Raw genomic sequence first — 18135 nt, forward strand, 5'->3', positions numbered from 1 at the left:
CCGCACCTGCTTGCACTCATTCGCGAGCGTTAAAATATACTCTCCCGATTTCATGTTCTTGCGAATTGCCTGCTGCTGTAAGAATGTATGAGCGAATGTGTAACATTTTTCTCTGTGCTTCCTCTTCTCCCCCCTCGTTCGTACTCCCTTCTTCCATCGATCCGATGCGCGATTCCTGATTCGACCGCGCAATAACATTTGTAAGGTTCCGCCGCAATGAGATACTGTACGGAAATATACAGGGCATTTCCTTTAAGCATCCGTGGTCCACACGGAACGCCGATGAACCAAACACCACCGGCCAATGTCAAATTCTCGATATTGGCGGTGACTGGTGAATGTGTCCCTCCCCTCCCTCATCAAAATAATTCACTTACTTCTCATCTCCTTCCCCCTTTCCCCTCTTCTCATAGAACTCATACAAATAGAATTCTAGAGAGAAGTGGAGAAGAGGGGGAAGGAATCAGCTTTTAGCTCTCTCTCAAAAAATAAGTCCAAAATTGTCTGCCTTTGGGTACCAGTTTGGGTACTGAGATAGGGCCCCATCTCAGGTCCATAGTTTTACCCATTCATCGCGTTTTGGACGTTTGGGCAGGTGGGCTTGTCCCAAGGTGTATGAATTTAGAAGGCTGATTTTTATCGCTTCTGCTCCTGAATGAAGATTTTAAGAGTGTTTTGAGTATTCGTCAAGCCTCCAGAAAGCTCGTTTGAACAAAAGTTTTCACTCGTTCTGTTCAAAATTGATGCTCAAAATTGGTTATAAAAAATGCCACCTCGACTACATACACTTTGATTCTAATTGCATCACCTGATCTCTTTAATGCACCTTAGGATAAATGTAAGGCTGGAAATAGACAAACCGAGATCGTCGCGGTACCGCGAAATTCGCGCCTTGTTTATAACAGTTGTAGAACAGTAGAGCTGTCAAATCTTCCGCGCCTCCAATCGCGCCTGCTGTTTCGCAGAGATACTCAACTTCGGTATTGCTGAGATTTTCGCGGTAGCGCGAACCGATTATTTTTACTTTTTCTGGCGGATTTGTGTGAAAACTCAAGTCGAGAAATGAGTTTTGTATTTTATTTTGCATAAACTATGTGAAATAAATAATTTGATTCGCAAATTGATAGAAAAACATTTCTTCTTGGAACATTCAATCGTCACCAGACCTTGGATGGTTCCATACACGAACCGCGATTATCTCGCCTATCTGTCAGATTTTATAACATAATTGACAGCTCAAGTCATACGCGATTTTCGCGGTACCGCGATGATCTCGGTTCGTCTATTTCCAGCCTAAACAAACCCGTGTTTTCGAGCAGGTACTCGAAAATAATTCTAGCTTTGGGGATAGAATAATCTAGACTGAAAATTGCAGGCTAGTCTTATGTGTGGTTTTGTATGGAGTGTTTACATGATTTCAGCCTCCAACTGTCAAACTCCATACAAAAAACTAACTAGAATCGTGAAGGCCCCCAATATTTTGTGTCCAAACGTGTGGAATACCCGGGTATGCCGGTTGTCAACTTTCGTGTGTAAATTTGGTTGCCAACTCTACGGTTAAGGTCCAAATGGGTGAAATCTAATCATTGAGTAAACTTTTGACGGACGAATTTACCCCAAATGGTAAACAAAAAGTGAACGATATGTAAAATATAAATATAAATATAAATAAATACTTCTTAAAGTTTAAAATTACCCGCAAGTGGGCTAACAACAACAAATCCAGTAAATTTGAGAGCAAGTTTACGCAGTAGCTGATGACCCAACAAAAAACACGAAGCATACACTTTTGTACTGATGTTTAAATAAAAATTCCAAATAAATGGAAAAAGTTTACGCTTCGTGTGACGTGGAAATAAAGCCCGTGGCAGTGGCTCATCCGATGCGATTTCATCGAAGTATGTTACAAATTCTTCTGGTTGTTATATTCAAACAGTTGGTCTCCTGTTAACCAACTGTTGCTAAACATTATGGAACAAAAAATCCCACGCTTACCTGGTATTTGATTTCGTTGCACAATGAAACATTCGATCTACAGTTGCATTTGCAGAGACAAGATTCACCTTCGGCTGTTCAAGAAAAGAACCGGCCTTGCTATGCACCATTATTAGATCCTTGTTGTTTATTGATTTATAAATGAAATTTCTTTTCACTCCATATATGTTGACGTTTTCTGTATGCGAAATGGTGCTTTGTAAGTCAACAAGAGTTGAACTTCTACTGACTAATCTAGGCCGTGCCCCGTTGATTTTAATCAATCTGGTGTAAACAAAACATCTCGTTGTGTGTGTAAAACTCATTCTATTCCATTCTGCGGCTATTCAATATTGACGCACATGTAGTTAGTTCTGCCTTGATGGGAAGAAATGTTTTGTTGGAATTCGTTTTTTTTTTGCTACAATAAGTAAATTATTGATTAACACATTCAGCGCTGATTTCCCGTTCCGTTCGTCTAGCTGAATATTTTACAGAAAAAGGCGAATAATAGTCGTAATTGGCATGGGTTGGTAAAAGTAATCATGAGGTTTGATAAACCATCAATTCACACGTTTTGCTAAAAATTGAGCAATACAAAAGTGCGATAGTAACTAAAACACGAGAAAAGTCGTTTTATGGACGCGAAAAAGTATTGGTCTATCTAGCTTTAGACCCATTTACGCTGGGCAAACAATACGTACACACGAATTTAATGTATTATTATCAACCTGCTAGTGACTCCATTCAAAATTAATTCATGTCTGTATTTATGTGTCTATATTGTTCGTGGGTCATGGTGAAATTCATTGTATCCAGTGCTGCAAAATGTCATGAGCATCACGAGATTTGCAACAACGAAAACAATCAACATATCAGAGGTAACTTTATGCCCATTGCTGATACTCAATGAAATTGCGTCATGACAACCCGACCGCAACGTGTTTAAGTCAAACCCGATACTCTGACTGACAAGCTGAGCTTAATACCGGCGCAAATCATGATTTGTTCTGGCTGTGCTGCCAAATGCCACTGTTTCAGTCACTCATGACTGAAATGAAGGCTTGATCACGTACAACACTGAGATGATCAGTGATGAGAGTCAAACAGTTGGTAAATCAATCACATTTTGATTAGAAAAATTTTTATATCTCGGACATATAATCTTGAAAAATTATGCGCAATCTTGGCGCAATCTAAAATTGTATGGAAATGACGTTTATAGCTCAGGTTTGGCTACGCGAAATGACATATGTTTTGAAAAAAAACAGGCTATGAGACCATCTGGTTCCACCACCTAATCTCTTTAACTCTTTGAGTGCCAGACCATTTTTGTTTATCTTTCCCTGGAGGCCAAGCACTTTTTGAATGGGATAAAATTAACATTGGATCAGTCCAAAAACTGATTTAGTAGTCAAAGTAAATTTCATGAGCGACAAAATATGTATCAAACATTGCAAATTGCACATTGACTTGTAAAGCCGTGTAATACGGTCATCTATTTTTTTATAACCAAATTTGAACGTCACTTTTGACAGGACGAGTGAAAACTTTCATGCCAAAGTGCATTAAAGATACCAGTTGGTGGAAAAGTTCCTTTAGGGGGTCGCCATAATTGAGGAAACTTACATCATTTTAAAACCGGTAACCATTGGTTTCCGAACACAAAGCATAAAAATTAGAACAAATTTCTTGATTATGAAGTGTATTTGTAAGTTAATTTCATTTTACAAAAAAATTAGACATATCAACAAAAGAGTTGATGATTTATTTGATCAACTAATTTAAAACCATGTGAGTAAGAGTAATACTCTCACTTAAATTTCCCATGGGTCTTGTAGATCATTGAGGAATTAGGGCGGTGGCAACGCTTTTTCGCATGCGATTTTATCGGATGGCCTGTCAAATTTTTATATGGGATTTGACAGATAACGTCGGACGACGAAATCGCACGTCCGACGTTATCTGTCAAATTCCATATAAATCTCGTCCGATAAAATCGCATCCGATGAGCGTTGCCACCGCCTTTAATGTGAAAATTGGAGAAATAAATTATTTCTATGTTGTTATCCTACCAATGTGTTGTTTTTTTCAATATGTTAAAATGAAAATTTACAATAAATTCATGAAATGAAATTCATAAACACGAAATAACACACTGTAAACTATGTTCTAATGTTGTAAAATTAGAAAAATAAATACATGAACAAGGCAAGAAAACGTAAATAACGATTTGAATCTTGGGCACTTTACGTCAAGTGTCGAATTGTAAAAATGCTCTAGATTCCACCACCTGATCTCTTTAATCCACCATGGCTCTAAGGGCGGTGGCAACGCTCATCGGATGCGATTTTATCGGACGAGATTTGTATGGGATTTGACAGATAATGTCGGACGTGCGATTTCGTCGTCCGACGTTATCTGTCAAATCCCATATAAAAATTTGACAGGCCATCCGATAAAATCGCATGCGAAAAAGCGTTGCCACCGCCCTAACAGGTTTTCTGGTAACTCGATAGATACACTAACCGTAGCAATAGACGATGCGCAATCTCAGATTGCGCATATATTTATCTGTCAAACGGATCGGTTTGATATATTTATATGTCAAAAAATATTTATATATCTCGGACATAAAATCTTGAAAATTTATGCGCAATCTTGGCGCAATCTGAAATTGTATGGAAATGACGTTTATAGCTCAGGGTTGGCTACGCGAAATGACATATGTTTTGATAAAACGAATATATGCGCAATCTGAGATTGCGCATCATGTAGTAATACGGTAACACTCTTAAGATCTTCATTTACAAACAGATGCGATAAAAATCAACCTTCTAAATACATACACCTTGGCATAAGCCCACATGGATATTATAGCCACTTTGATAGCAGCTTTAAAACTGTTATACAATGCAAACAGCTGTTAGGCAGAAATTTCAGCCTACGGAAAAGGGCCCATTATCTGACTTTGAGGTACCCTGGACATTTCCTGAGACCACTTCTAAGGAAAAAAAAATCACTAACACTTTTTTTGAATCCATGACGGGCATGTTGTTAAGTCGTACGAGTTGACGACTGTACCACGAGACCGGCAAAATTACAATTATCTCCTCTATAAAATTACTCTATTGTTTGATTTTACTAAATTCGGACCATTAAAAGGTTTGGCCTAAATTATGTAATATGCAGATGGCTGCTTAGTACTATCGTTTTACCTCTAACAACTGATATTGAAAGTTGAAGTTGAAAGTTATACCCATTTCTGACAAATTGTACTTCAAAAAGTTCCACATATTTCAAGACCTGTTGGGCGGAAGAATATACAAAGCATTGTTATTTAGCATTGTGCCCAGCATTGTGATTTATTGCAACAAATCGTGTAGGAGCAGTGGGAAAAAACACCATTTTCAAGCTGCAATTGATCTAGCGTTTTGATCAAGTACAGGTATTCCTCGATATACGCCATACTCGATATGCACGATTTCGCTCGATACACACGAAATGCATTTTAAAAAAATTAATTTTTTTTTGCGAAATGCGGTTTTTAAAAGGTACAAAATTGTAATCTTCAGTTGAAATCAGATTTAATAACTAATTTAATGACTAAAACCTACCACTTAAAGCAAAATTATACGAAAATTAGCTATAATTTCATTGAAAACCTCGAATTTCTACATACGCTAAAATTTGAGATACGCTATTGCCTCTGGTCCGCGTTAATAGCGTATATCGGGGAATATCTGTATATCGAGTATAGCGTATACCGGGGAATATCTGTTATCATTAATAGTCATAATTGTATTCAGAAACCAGATTGAATATTGGTTTGGTTTCATTTTTTTAATATGCATATCACGCCAAAACCCGGATAGACGAATACTTGTTGTGCGTCGTCAAACGACTTTTTTTTAGTTTTTGATGTGTTTTGATTGCTTTTGCACTATTTCAATTTGTATGCTGCCTTTATCAAACCTCATCACTTCTTTTACCATGGGTCGGTCACCTCTTGTCACCAAAATTCAATTTTTTTTTTAATTCAGATCGACGAACACTGTTAAGATACACTGTATATGCATGTAGTATAATTTAATATTTTGCTCAGTTTTCAACACTTCTCTGTGGAAAACTACCATCTGTGTGCGATGAGATTTTTATCGACCGCAATAATTCTTAGAACAAGAAATTTTACTACTTCTACACCGTTGCTCTTCATGAGGGTAAAGTACAGTTGTTCGCAGTGTTTGTTGTTTTTCTAACAGCGAATAACAGTCCCCAGGGACAGCCACCGTCATACGTGAAGGTTCATTGGCAGTCCGTAGGGGTCGCCATCGGTCTGAATGTGTTAATCATGTTTAATCAGGAGGTTACCACCAGGACATATTTGTAACGAAAATTTTACAAAATCGAAAGTAGGAAGCAAAAAATCGAGGAATATTAACAGAGTTCTGACACTCATTATCGCATGTCGTCATTATTTGTTCTTGTTTCCTTAGCACCACACGGCACCATGCGATTGAAATAACAGAGATAAGACAAATAATAAACAAAACTAATCCTTGACCTAGAATAATCAAATTGATGAGTACTGCAAACAACTGCAAAGAAATACATGAGGTTAAAGGAAAACAAAAAGTAAGGCGCCTTTGATTCAAGCTTATTTATAAGAAAAAACGTGCAAAAAACGAGACAGCCCACGAGTGTTTCTATGTTCATCAGTACATAACAGAAGTATGGTGACATTTCAAAGCGTATTTAAAAGAAGGGACAAAAATTAACGTGTATAAGTAGTACTTACAATAAAACTCGCCGTAGTCCTAACTATTTATCACCCCAATCCATTGAAGATTTTTTATCCACATATTCCAATTACGGATAATCCGAAAGCTACGGACTACTGAATAATACCATTCAAATCAAGGTGGAATATAGAGGCAGAGTGGCCAGATTATTTTTGCGGTTTTCGGTAGGCGCATCAAAATTTTATCGGTAGTTTTCGGTAGGAGTTTAAGATTTTTCGATAGTTTTCGGTAGGCTTTGAAGTGTTGAGCGGGGGGGGGGGGGGGTTGTCGGAGATGGAAGCTAATATGTCCCATGAAGAGCAGCACGTGAAAATAACATCTTTCATTTATTTAGATTTAGATTTATTTAGATAGTTTAGATTTGGTTCATAGCGGTCACATGAGGCCTTTCTGAAGTGTCGATCTGAAAATTGTACTAGGGAATTTAACCCAACAAATGATTGGGATGTTCTAGCAGCAATCGAACGCAACATCGAACATGAAAAATATATGGGATTTTACATGTTCGATGTGCTTCTGGTTCTGGTTGCTAGCAAGGTGTTATAAATGACAAGGTGAAGTTGTTCAGAGCAAAATGACATTTCTCTACTTGACATTTCTCTTCCGGGGGCCCCGGTATAAAAATCGGGGAGGGCTGGTGCGGGGTAATGAAATTTGTATGCAGAGAGTGACAGATGTCCCCCACAATGTCGCCCAACAAAAGCGATAAAAATCAACCTTCTAAATACATTATCCTTGGTTGCTAGTGATTTCCATATAGAATTTTATACATTAAGTGATTTGGGAAACGGTTATACGACTTTTTAGTTAGTATTACGAAAAAATCTGTGATTTTCGGTAGGATAAATAAAAAATCGGTAGTTTTAGGGGACTCATCTGTGAATCGGTAGGCACATCAAAAATCGGTAGGAATACAGATAAATCGGTATTTCTGGTCACTCTTTATAGAGGAGGTGTGTTCCCCAGTCAGACAAATCGGACTTAATTTACCCCTATCTTACCGCTAAATTACCGGTAATTTAGGAGTAATTTAATGGTAAACTGTAAAATGTAAAAAAACAGCCGAGAAATAGTGTTTATTAGTGCTATTTGTGCACCACCTTCTCCGGGTGAAGCGGCTGATCAAGTCGAGTTTGCTATAAAAAAAATCATTGTAATCGTTTGTAAAAGTTAAGGAAAATGATTGAATATAACCATTAAACTGTAATATAATAAAATTCGTGTTATTTATTAACAATTTAGCCGAAAAAAATAAAAATAAAATAGAGGAAGGAATAGGATCTGTCAAATCTGCTCGAATGGGTAAATTAATGACTGCTAATTTACCATTAAGTTATTCCTAAATTACCGGTAATTTAGTGGTAAGATAGGGGTAAATTAAGTCCGATTTGTCTGACTGGGTAGTGCATTTTGACAATTCGTCACTTGACGTAAGGTCCCCACCCAAATAGCCAGCTCGTACTTTATAGCTGAATTAGGGCTGTTTAACGAAAAATCGTTCCGATGTCGTACTTTGTGGCTGATTAAGAGATAGACGGAACTTTGCAGAACTATGGAGCTTTTTAACAGGCACATGGTACTCTTTGGAACTTTGCGGCTGATTAGCACTATGAGTAGGGTTCATGAAGGAACTTGAAGGCTTGTTAAGAAAGGGTACTGAACTTGGTGGAACTTTATAGCTTTTTAATGCATGACATCGATACAAGGCGACTCTTGTCAAAGTGTCAAAGACGGACGCCGGCAATAATATCATTGCTGCTGCACAAGTTAGATTCGTTAATTGAAGAATGAATATTGAGTGAAGTGATTATGATTGTACAGTAAATTGTGTAAAATTTTGTGTAATTCATCAATACAAAGGATTTAAAAATATACATATGTGTTTAAACGAAACAAATCTTGTTGTTTATTTAATCTATGACGCTTGCTTGAAAATAAAACACAAAGAAAAATAATCCCTGGCATCGTTGCATAAGGAAGCTGCTTAGGCGCTGTTTGAAAGACCCACATAGAACTTTGATGCTGTTTATCTACTGCAAAAGGCGAATTAGAGCAGCGATCTTTAGCGTGCCAAAATTAGCTGCTTAAGCAATTCTGGTTATTTGGGCAGGATTCAAACTTTGTTTACATTTATTAAATTTGCTCATATAATTTATCTACCCCATTTTTTCGATTATATATTAATAAAATTATTTTGGATAATTATTTTGGACTTCGCGAGTTCTTATTTAACATTAAAACATGGATTAAAGTGTGTTATTTTGTGTTATTCCGTGAATTTATTCTATAATTCATTGTGTTTTCGACATTTTTGATGATAAAAATTAAGAAAGCGTTATTTTTTTCAATTTTCACTATAATTCCTCATTATTTACGAGCCGCATGGACAATTTACGTGAGATTAGAACTCTTACTCGCAAGATTTTAAATTTCGTGCGTAAACAAATCATCAAATCTTTTGTTAATATATCTCATTTTTTCTATAAAACCAATAAACACAAAAAAATGCACATAATAACAAAGAAATCTGTCCCAAGTGCCACAAATCCACTAAACGACCACTAAACGGCTTCTAAACGACTCAAGTTCTCTACCTAAACGGAATATAGAAAGACTTCGTTTAGCAGACGGCAAACGACTCATGCATTCTAAAAATAGCGAAAAAGCTGGTGGCGCTCTCTGTTGGTGGGATACCCCAACCAGTTGAGCTTCATCGCTTGGAGGAGAGCTTTCTCATTTCCTTTGTACTGTTGTATGGTTTCGCATTGAATTTATGCATCGCTAGAACTAGAACGGCGATACGATTGTTTAAATACTAAACTCCAACAGAAACCTTCAGCACTGAAGCAAGTGAGATTTGAGTAATGGTCGTTGGTGTTGATACCCACGTATCTGACCACACGACCATTCACATAGATTTTTGCTCAGAAAGTTAGAAGCTATATACGTCATGATAAGATGAAACTTGTCGAAACACATTGCAAGAAAAGGATAGCAATATAATGATGAGTTGTAATACGCCATCTATTGATCAAACCAATGAAGCTGTGGAGCATTAATTTTTTTTCTATGGATATTCAATTTTCCAGTCGCTTAAGCTTAATCTGTGGCGCTTGGGGTTCTATTTGCTAAGCTTTGTGTGCGGAAACCAATGGTTAACGCAAAGTGGGTATAGGGACTAGGTGGGCTTATAGGTTTGGCGGGAAGGTCATATTGGACGAACGAATGACAGGAGGGGATTCGATTGTGATACGTAGTTTTTCACCCACACTACGACACATCATCCAAAATAGCCATTGGAATTCACACGCATACATCAACAAATGATCGAATCCCCTCCTGTCATTTCGTTTTCATTTTTCTACAGTACGACTGTCAATTTGTTCGGGATAAGCCCACCTGTATAATAAACCCACTTTGGGTTAACGGTTAAAAAATGACGTAAAGTCCCTCAACTACGGCGACGCCCCAAAGGCCCTAATCCACCATCTGATATTTTTAATCCACCTTGCTGGGTAGGGTTGTAAATCCAGTTTACGCCAAAGTTTACGCATCGTGTGACGTCCGTTGGACAAAAATCAAATTGGTTTGAATTTGGCCGGAAAAAAGTTGCACTAGCTGTTAAAATCCATACCAGCCAGCAACAATGTTGCGCGCAACAAGATTAGACCACTGCCTTTTACGGTAAAGGCCGTGGCAACGCTCATCGGATGCGATTTTATTGGACGCGATTTATATGGGATTTGACAGATAACGTCGGACGTGCGATTTCGTCGTCCGACGTTATCTGTCAAATCCCATACAAAAATTTGACAGGCCGTCCGATAAAATCGCATGCGAAAAAGCGTTGCCACCGCCCTAAGAAGACACTCCTCTATATTCCACCTTGACCTTCTATATACATACACCTTGTTGTTATACCTGATATTTTTAATCCACCTTGCCTGCAACGACTTCCAAGGCGCTGTCACTCTACACGTGCGAACATTGTTGAAGCTCTCAGACTTAAATATCGGGAGGTTTCTCTATGATTTTAAATATCATGAAAACGTAAAGAATGGCGAGTATAGTTTCGATTGAGACCAATGCTGAACATTCAACTATTCTTGGAAAGAGGTAAGCTACTCATCAGATTGACGAATTTAAGGTTAATTTTTGAATTTACTTACTAGATTAGGATACTGTGAAGCTTGTACTGCCAATGCGGCCAAATACACTTGTCCTCGTTGTGATGTAAAAACATGTAGCATGGAGTGTCTGAATATTCATAAAACAGAACTGAAATGTAATGGCATTCGAGACCGCACAAAATACATTCCGCTAGTGAAAATGACTAAAATGGATCTAATGAACGATTATTACTTTTTGGAAGATTGTACGAAATTCGTTCAGGACCGTAAACGCGATCAAAGGAAGCGTTTCACTTATCACAAAAAAAATCTTCCAATTCACATGATGCGTCTTCAACAAGCTGCTTTGGATCGCGGGATTGTACTAAAGTTTATGTTTCAAAATTTTAGCAAACGGCAAAAAAATACATCCTTTTTGGATTTTAAAACTGAAAAAATATTTTGGCGTATCGAATGGTGTTTCCCCCAGACCAATGAAAACTATGTGTATATTGACAAACACATATGCGAAGATTCAAAACTGTGTGACATAGTAGACACATATTTACAACCCTCATCGAAACACATCGTCCCCGGTGTCGACAAACTGGCAAATTATCAAGCACGAGGCGTAGCAGGAGTCTCATTACTTCTTAAAGCAGAAGGAGTTCAACAAAGTTACGATCGAGTAACATTGCTGAACATTCACGATACGTTGCGCGATTCTTTACGGGGTAAAACTATTGTGGAATATCCGACAATTTATGTGGTGCTTAATGATCAGCTGGACCAGTTCAACATCGTCGATAGTGATGATGATCTGAAAGACGAAATATGTCATATCAACCATACTCTTCATATATGTGCAAGTGGAGTGCAACCTTATAATGATGGAAGTTTGAGTAATGCGAAAAATGAACGCAAGAACCTTAGCAAGAGGATAAATTTTTTCAGTTTTGAAATGTTGCAGAATGACTCTTCAGATTCAGACGATACAACATTGAATGAGAATAGCATTTCAAAACGATATAAATCGTAACCAATTGATTTTAAAAAAATCTAACTGTAGTACAATTCATTTAATTCATAACGATTAGAATTGATTTTTTGGTGATATAATTGATCCTAAAACATCTTAGGCCGCAAATACACGACGCGCGTTTCCGCGAGCGCGTTCAAACGCGTATAACAGTTCCGCAGAGATATCCTGCATGAGCATCTCTGCGTTTCCGCGGTAGCGGTACTGATTTGTAAACCTATTCATTTAAACTAATTGGGGGGGGGGGTTCAAGCTCTGAATGGACCGTGCCGCCATACGTCAGTCTATCCTGCTATGGGGGGTAACACATAAGTCACTGAATTTTGCCCCGCTTTCCCCTATGTATTTTGGGGACAACCTGATCTTTGTAATTTGAGCATACTCAGATTGTTTAGCAAGGAATCTGCGGCTTTATATCACTCTGAAAATATTTGTTTATATACGTTGTAGAAATATAAAGAATTCATTTGTATTTACATAGTAATAAAAAAAAAACAAAGTTGTTAAAAAACATCAACAAGTCTGAGTTATCATTCTTTTCATATCACTTATATTATACAACACATAGCTTGAATGACATATAAATTACTATCAAATGACCCAAAAATATAACACAAACAAAATTAAAATTATTCCAGCTACTGCTCCCTTGACGTACAGCGATTTGCGGTTCAAATATGAAGCATCCTTCTTGTACTTCTGAGAGAGCATCGATAAATTTTGTGTTTTGGTATCCAGTTCAGATAGAACAGTCCCGCGTTGCAAAACATCATCAATATTTTGTACCTAGACGATCAATCAATTAGAAAATTGAAATTTCGTTGTTAGGGCCGTGGCAATGCTGACCCGATGCGATTTTATAGGACAAGATCTATATGGAATTTGACAGGTAACGTCGGTCGTGCGATTTCATCGTACGACGGAATCAACTTTTTTTATTCCGTCGGATCGGAATCCCATTTTATCTTTGAACTTAATGACGTAGGATCAATAAATTTTTTAAATGGTTAAATTATTAAGATCATCCAAATAATTGCAAAATAACCCAAAATAGCGTTTGAAAGCAGCGTCCGAGAAGATCACATCCGATAAGCGTTGCCACGGCCCTTACAGGAACATGTGCTTAAAATTGTTTATGTACGTACCATAATCCTTTGCACATCTTGTAACTGATTATTTATAGCATTTATATTTCTCCTACGATCTGTTAGGTTTTTCCGGGCTTTCTGGATATAAATATCAAATTCAATAAAAGCGTACGGTCTAGTCACTGTATTTACTCTCCTTCCATAGTTACTGTGAAATTCCTGGGCGATATCTTCCAGATAGGTGAAAGCGATTCGTTTCGAAAACACCTTGTCGCACATAACTAAATAGCAAACATCATGTTCGATCAAATAACTAAAACGAATGTTAATTACTAGGTTTAAGTTCCCCGAAACTGAAATATATTCAAAAACTCACTGAAACAAATAAGGCCCGGTTTCTATGCTGCATCGGGTTGGTGAGTTGGGTCCCAGTTTTCGAAACAGCAATTTAGCTTGATTTTGATACTCCAATATGCTTCGGCCGGACTGCAATACAACGAACGAATCTGATAAATAAATAACACAATAATCCATTAATATTTCAGACTACCTGCTCATCTTCCTGCATAGTTCCCACGAGCGGAAGGCCGTCTACAAAGCGTGCAATCATCGTCATGAGGGCCATTCTCTAGAATTAATCACTACAGGTGTTTTGCACTCAAACCAAAATATAATATAAGGTAACATCCACGTCACCTGAAAAACAAATCAATCTACAAATGACACAGCGAACCAATCAAGGTGCATTTAGAAGATTAGGTGGTAGAACCCAAGGACTGTGTAGGAACGAGGTTATTTTAGCCAAAATAGGATTGGCCCTCATGGATGCTATTTGACAGCAGAAAACCCTGGAAAAATTATCATTCCCTCAAACATAACTACAAGCGAACATACTCTTCCTGTAGAATGAATGAATCAATGAACATTTTTTTGCAATGACTAAACCGATTTATCATTTCAATTTAAAAAAAAATAAAATGCTAATAAAATCAAGGTGTATGGATATTAGGAGGTGAAGTGCTTCAGAGCAAATTGACATTTCACGACTTGACATAACAATACTGCCCAAGCGGAAATTTCCGGACGATAACTCATACACTCTCATAATTTGACAAGCAATATATGATTGTATGTGTGGTTCTTCCATTCGTAACTTTTCGCTCTCCAAGCCAAGCGTTGAAGCAGGTTATGTGTATTTCTTTTTGTGTATGACGTTTAGTTTGCATCAGTTGTGTTCTTTCGTATCGTATCATTCATATAAATACCAACAATTTAAAAACTATTTAACCTCAAAATGTGTAACGCTAGACGTGAAATGAAGATAGAAAATATGCCATTGCACGCTGTTGTGGTTATGTGCCGAAAAAAGTCTGAATCTCGTACACTGTTTCGTTTGTCAAATCGTGCACGAAATATCAATCGAAAAAACAGCGGAAAAGTGACATTTTCACTCGTTTGGGTATGTGCCGAAAAAAGTCTGAATCTCGTACACTACTTCGTTTGTCAAATCGTGCACGAAATATCAATCAAAAACACAGCCGAAAAGTGACTTTTTCACTCGCTGGGTGGTTGCTCCGGTACAAGGATAATGTATTTAGAAGGTTGATTTTTATCGCTTTTGCTGGGCGACATTGTGGGGGACATCTGTCACTTTCTGCATACAAATTTCATTACCCCGCAACAGCCCTCCCCGATTTTTATACCGGGGCCCCCGGAAGAGAAATGTCAAGTCGAGAAATGTCATTTTGCTCTGAACAACTTCACCTTGTCATTTATAACACCTTACTCCTGTATTAAAATCTGGAAGGGCTGGAGGGGGGTATAGAAAATTGTATGCGATTTGACATAACAATACTCAATGATGGCGCCCGGCAAACGCGCTAATAATTCACCTTCTAAATAAACACACCTTGAATAAAATGAAAAGGGCTCTTAGATGTCAAACTGCGTGTAAAGAGCTTTTGGTTACTTGCAAGGTGGATTTAAAAATATCAGGTGGTGGACTCTAGTGCATTTTGACAATTCGTCACTTGACGTAAGGTCCCCAGGATTCAAACTTTGTTTACATTTATTAAATTTGTTCATATAATTTAACTACTTCATTTTTTCGATTAAATATTATTAAAAATATTTTGGATAATTATTTTGGACTTCGCGAGTTCTTATTTAACATTAAAACATGGATTAAAGTGTTTATTTTGTGTTATTCCGTGAATTTATTCTACACACTTAAAAATATTTCACGACCTCGGTTAAAAATACTGCCGAAATCCGACGGCTCTTTCGATTCTTGCTGATATGTCAGTTGAAAAATCCCAGTAGCCGAAAATCAGTACCATTTAAAACTGAAATATCAGTTAAATAAATATTTGAACCGAAACTCGGCAACACAACTTGCCGAGAACATACGTTAACACAGCTGTCACCGAGCTCGTCCGTCAAAATAACCGAGAATTCAGCTTTACTATTTGGATTAGCCGAGGCTCGGTATTCTATCTGTCATTCGCCATTGTGTTAATCTCGTGCTAATGAAACGAAAACCTTTCGGAGTGATGTTGTGATGCAAAATTAAAAGTGTAAAAATATAAGTGAAAATGAGTCTCTCAGCGTGAAAAAAACCGAGTGTCAGTAGCGTGCGATCGAGCACGGGTATGGAACGGGGTTGGGGCTAGGAAACTCCATCAGCGCACGCAACCGGTGCTCTTCAGAGCGTCGCTCGGAGCAGTCTCTATTGAAGGATCATATGTGGAAGCTAATCCGATTGGTTCAACCTTAGCCAGGCCGTTCAGACTTCCAGGATTCATTTCCAGTCACCTACACGAGTAAGTAAGTATCAACACTCGACCACGTAAAATCTAAACAGGGTTCACTCAGACTTGTTTCACTCTGCCCACTTTACAGAACCGTGCCTGTACCAGTGCCCGCTCCTTGCCCGGCTCATTTTCCTGTACATATACTACATCCAAACGCTGTGCCCCATCCGGCGGTTGAACCGACGCCTGTCCCTACGCTTCCCATCACACCAGAAATCTCATAAGATTAAGGTGACTTTCTGCCGTCCTGCAACAGTAAGGGGCACGATGGTGACATCATGCTGCAGAAGGTGTACACCGGCCATCATCATGGGCTCAGACTGCTATGACTATTTCTCCCAGTAAATAATATTGTTTATTTATGTTACCTAAATAAACCCACTTGATACGCAAATAAAACCACTAAAATAAAGAAAATTTTTTTTTTTATATTTAGCCGAAATCTCGATTTGCTCTAACCGAAAATCTCGGTTAAACGTAAACGTCAAAACAAAATGTCATTAAGGCACTGGTCTAATCTTGTTGCGCGCAATATTGTTGCTGGCAAAATGTATGGATTTTGACAGCTAGCGCAACTTTGTTGCCGGCCAAAATCAAACCAATTTGATTTTTGTCTGGCAACATTTTCTATGGCAACATTTTCTATTTACCTTGGCCATGGTAATCGGGTGTATGAAATGACACAGCAGCAGTGTGCGTTTTGTTGACATCCGCTAAATTTGGATTTTAAGCATTTATAATACATTTTTTGGTGTATATTATGTTTTTTCAACACTTCATTCAATAAGTGAATGATAAAAAATAAACTCTGAGCTGTTAATTAGCAATTTTTTTACGCTAAACAATTTCAAAGCGAAATGTTGCCAGCAACATTCATAGACCATCTCAGCAATATGTTGCCAAGCAACAATGTTGCGCGCAACAAGATTAGACCGCTGCCTAACCGAGATGTCGGCAACAGAAATTTAACCGAGATCCATGCCGAGATCTCAGTCGTGCAAATCTCGGCAAAAATTAACCGAGATTCGGCAAAATTTTTTAAGAGTGTATAATTCATTGTGTTTTCGACATTTTTGATGATAAAAATTAAGAAAGCATTATTTTTTTCAATATTCACTATAATTCCTCATTATTACGAGCCGCATGGACAATTTACGCGAGAGCGTTTCTACATACACCGAGAATGCAGCTGAGAAAATAACTGACAGCGACTGACAGTATTTTCGGTGAGAGAATTCTCCTCAGTATGCAAAGAACGATGGAGCTGAGAAAAAATTAAATTGGCAGTTTATGGCGAACGATCAATTATTGTTTGTATTTTTGCAGTCTAATAATCGTAGAAATGTTACTAAAAAGTAAAAGATTTTTTTTTACTTCATTTTAGCGATTCAAATGGATTTTTACAACATAATTTTAAAAAGTCTCATCTCGGTGCTTGCCGGAGCTTCTACACACACCGGCGTGAGAAACCGGTTCTCAATTCTCTCACAGCCATCTCTCAGCTGCAGTCTCGGTGTACAGGTGTCCACCGAGATACGACTGTATTTGGGACCAAAAAAATGGCCCAAAGCAAGGCGTAAGTCGAAAGAGTCGTATGTCGAATATCTGTCAATGTTAAGCTTAAACCCGAAGTTGAAGAGGCGAAATCTATGATATCGTGATTTTTATTTAAAATAATGTTTGATAATGCATTAATTTTACACCGAAAGTCATTTACGCGATATAAATATCAAAGATCGGCTAGTTGTAGAATCTTTGGAAATGTGTTTATAACGGCTTTCAGCACAGAAATTCAAAAAAATACATCAATTTCTTCTCACTGACAACTTTTCACTGTCAAAATCAAAATCGTCGTATCTGCGAATCGTCGTAACTCGAGGGGGTCGTAACTCGGGGGACGCCTGTATGTAGAAACGCTCTGAGATTAGGACTCTCACTCACATGATTTTACATTTCATGCAAAAAAAAAATCATCAAATCTTTTGTTAATATATCTCATTTTTTCGATAAAACCAAGAGACACACAAAATTGCACGTAGTAACAAAGAAATCTGTTCTATTTGCTAAGCTTTGTATGCGGAAACCAATGGTTAACGGTTTTAAAATGACGTAAAGTCCCTCAACTATGGCGACCCTCCAAAGGCCCTAATCCACCACCTGATATAATTAATCCACCTTGGTGGAATATAGAGGAGGTGTCTTCTTAGCGTTTGGCATGTTGCCATTTTGAGATTCAGTTTGACAACTGTTGTCGATATTTGTTTACAGGCAGCAGCCGCAATATCACGTGAAAAATGCCGATTTATAAAG

The 18135-nt window shown here is 37.7% G+C and overlaps 3 protein-coding genes and 1 long non-coding RNA gene across 10 annotated transcripts in view; 2 read left to right on the top strand and 2 right to left on the bottom strand.

Moving 5' to 3' along the window:
• Nucleotides 1–6895, bottom strand: part of LOC120898050 (bifunctional methylenetetrahydrofolate dehydrogenase/cyclohydrolase, mitochondrial) — a 38704-nt gene extending 31809 nt beyond the window's left edge. The window contains exons 1-3 of one of the 5 annotated variants that reach the window (XM_040303383.1): nucleotides 6773–6866; nucleotides 6539–6572; nucleotides 1996–2352 (exon numbers count right to left, since the gene is read on the bottom strand). In XM_040303383.1, coding sequence (XP_040159317.1) covers nucleotides 1996–2300 — 305 coding nt within the window. In that variant the 5' untranslated portion in view covers nucleotides 2301–2352; nucleotides 6539–6572; nucleotides 6773–6866. Of the gene's footprint in view, nucleotides 1–1995; nucleotides 2396–6538; nucleotides 6573–6772 lie in introns of all 5 variants that reach the window. The other 4 variants (XM_040303386.1, XM_040303385.1, XM_040303387.1 and 1 more) reach the window with 4 other exon arrangements.
• Nucleotides 6896–10730: 3835 nt separating this feature from the next.
• LOC120898052 (box C/D snoRNA protein 1) lies at nucleotides 10731–12441 on the top strand. Its single transcript, XM_040303390.1, has 2 exons — nucleotides 10731–10892; nucleotides 10949–12441. Exons 1-2 carry the CDS (start codon nucleotides 10834–10836, stop codon nucleotides 11922–11924), a joined length of 1035 nt encoding a protein of 344 aa, XP_040159324.1. The 5' UTR covers nucleotides 10731–10833; the 3' UTR covers nucleotides 11925–12441.
• A 4-nt stretch (nucleotides 12442–12445) lies between these two features.
• On the bottom strand, nucleotides 12446–13741 carry LOC120898054 (vesicle-trafficking protein SEC22b-B). 2 transcript variants are annotated; one of them, XM_040303394.1, is made up of 4 exons: nucleotides 13560–13741; nucleotides 13389–13498; nucleotides 13070–13325; nucleotides 12446–12710 (listed from the first exon to the last, which is right to left on the bottom strand). In XM_040303394.1, the coding sequence occupies exons 1-4, from the start codon at nucleotides 13635–13637 to the stop codon at nucleotides 12516–12518; spliced, it is 639 nt and encodes a 212-aa protein (XP_040159328.1). In that variant the 5' UTR covers nucleotides 13638–13741; the 3' UTR covers nucleotides 12446–12515. The 2 variants fall into 2 exon arrangements, with proteins under 2 accessions (XP_040159328.1, XP_040159329.1); XM_040303395.1 differs by having other exon boundaries at nucleotides 13563–13736.
• Nucleotides 13742–14127: 386 nt separating this feature from the next.
• LOC120898056 lies at nucleotides 14128–16233 on the top strand. Of its 2 annotated transcripts, none has more exons than XR_005738613.1 (3): nucleotides 14128–14197; nucleotides 15472–15838; nucleotides 15914–16233. It is a non-coding gene; the product is annotated as an uncharacterized LOC120898056 (long non-coding RNA). The 2 variants fall into 2 exon arrangements; XR_005738612.1 differs by having other exon boundaries at nucleotides 14184–14471.
• The last annotated feature ends 1902 nt before the right edge of the window (nucleotides 16234–18135 follow it).

Source organism: Anopheles arabiensis, chromosome 2 (genome assembly GCF_016920715.1).
Source record: "Anopheles arabiensis isolate DONGOLA chromosome 2, AaraD3, whole genome shotgun sequence".
NCBI lineage: Eukaryota > Metazoa > Arthropoda > Insecta > Diptera > Culicidae > Anopheles > Anopheles arabiensis.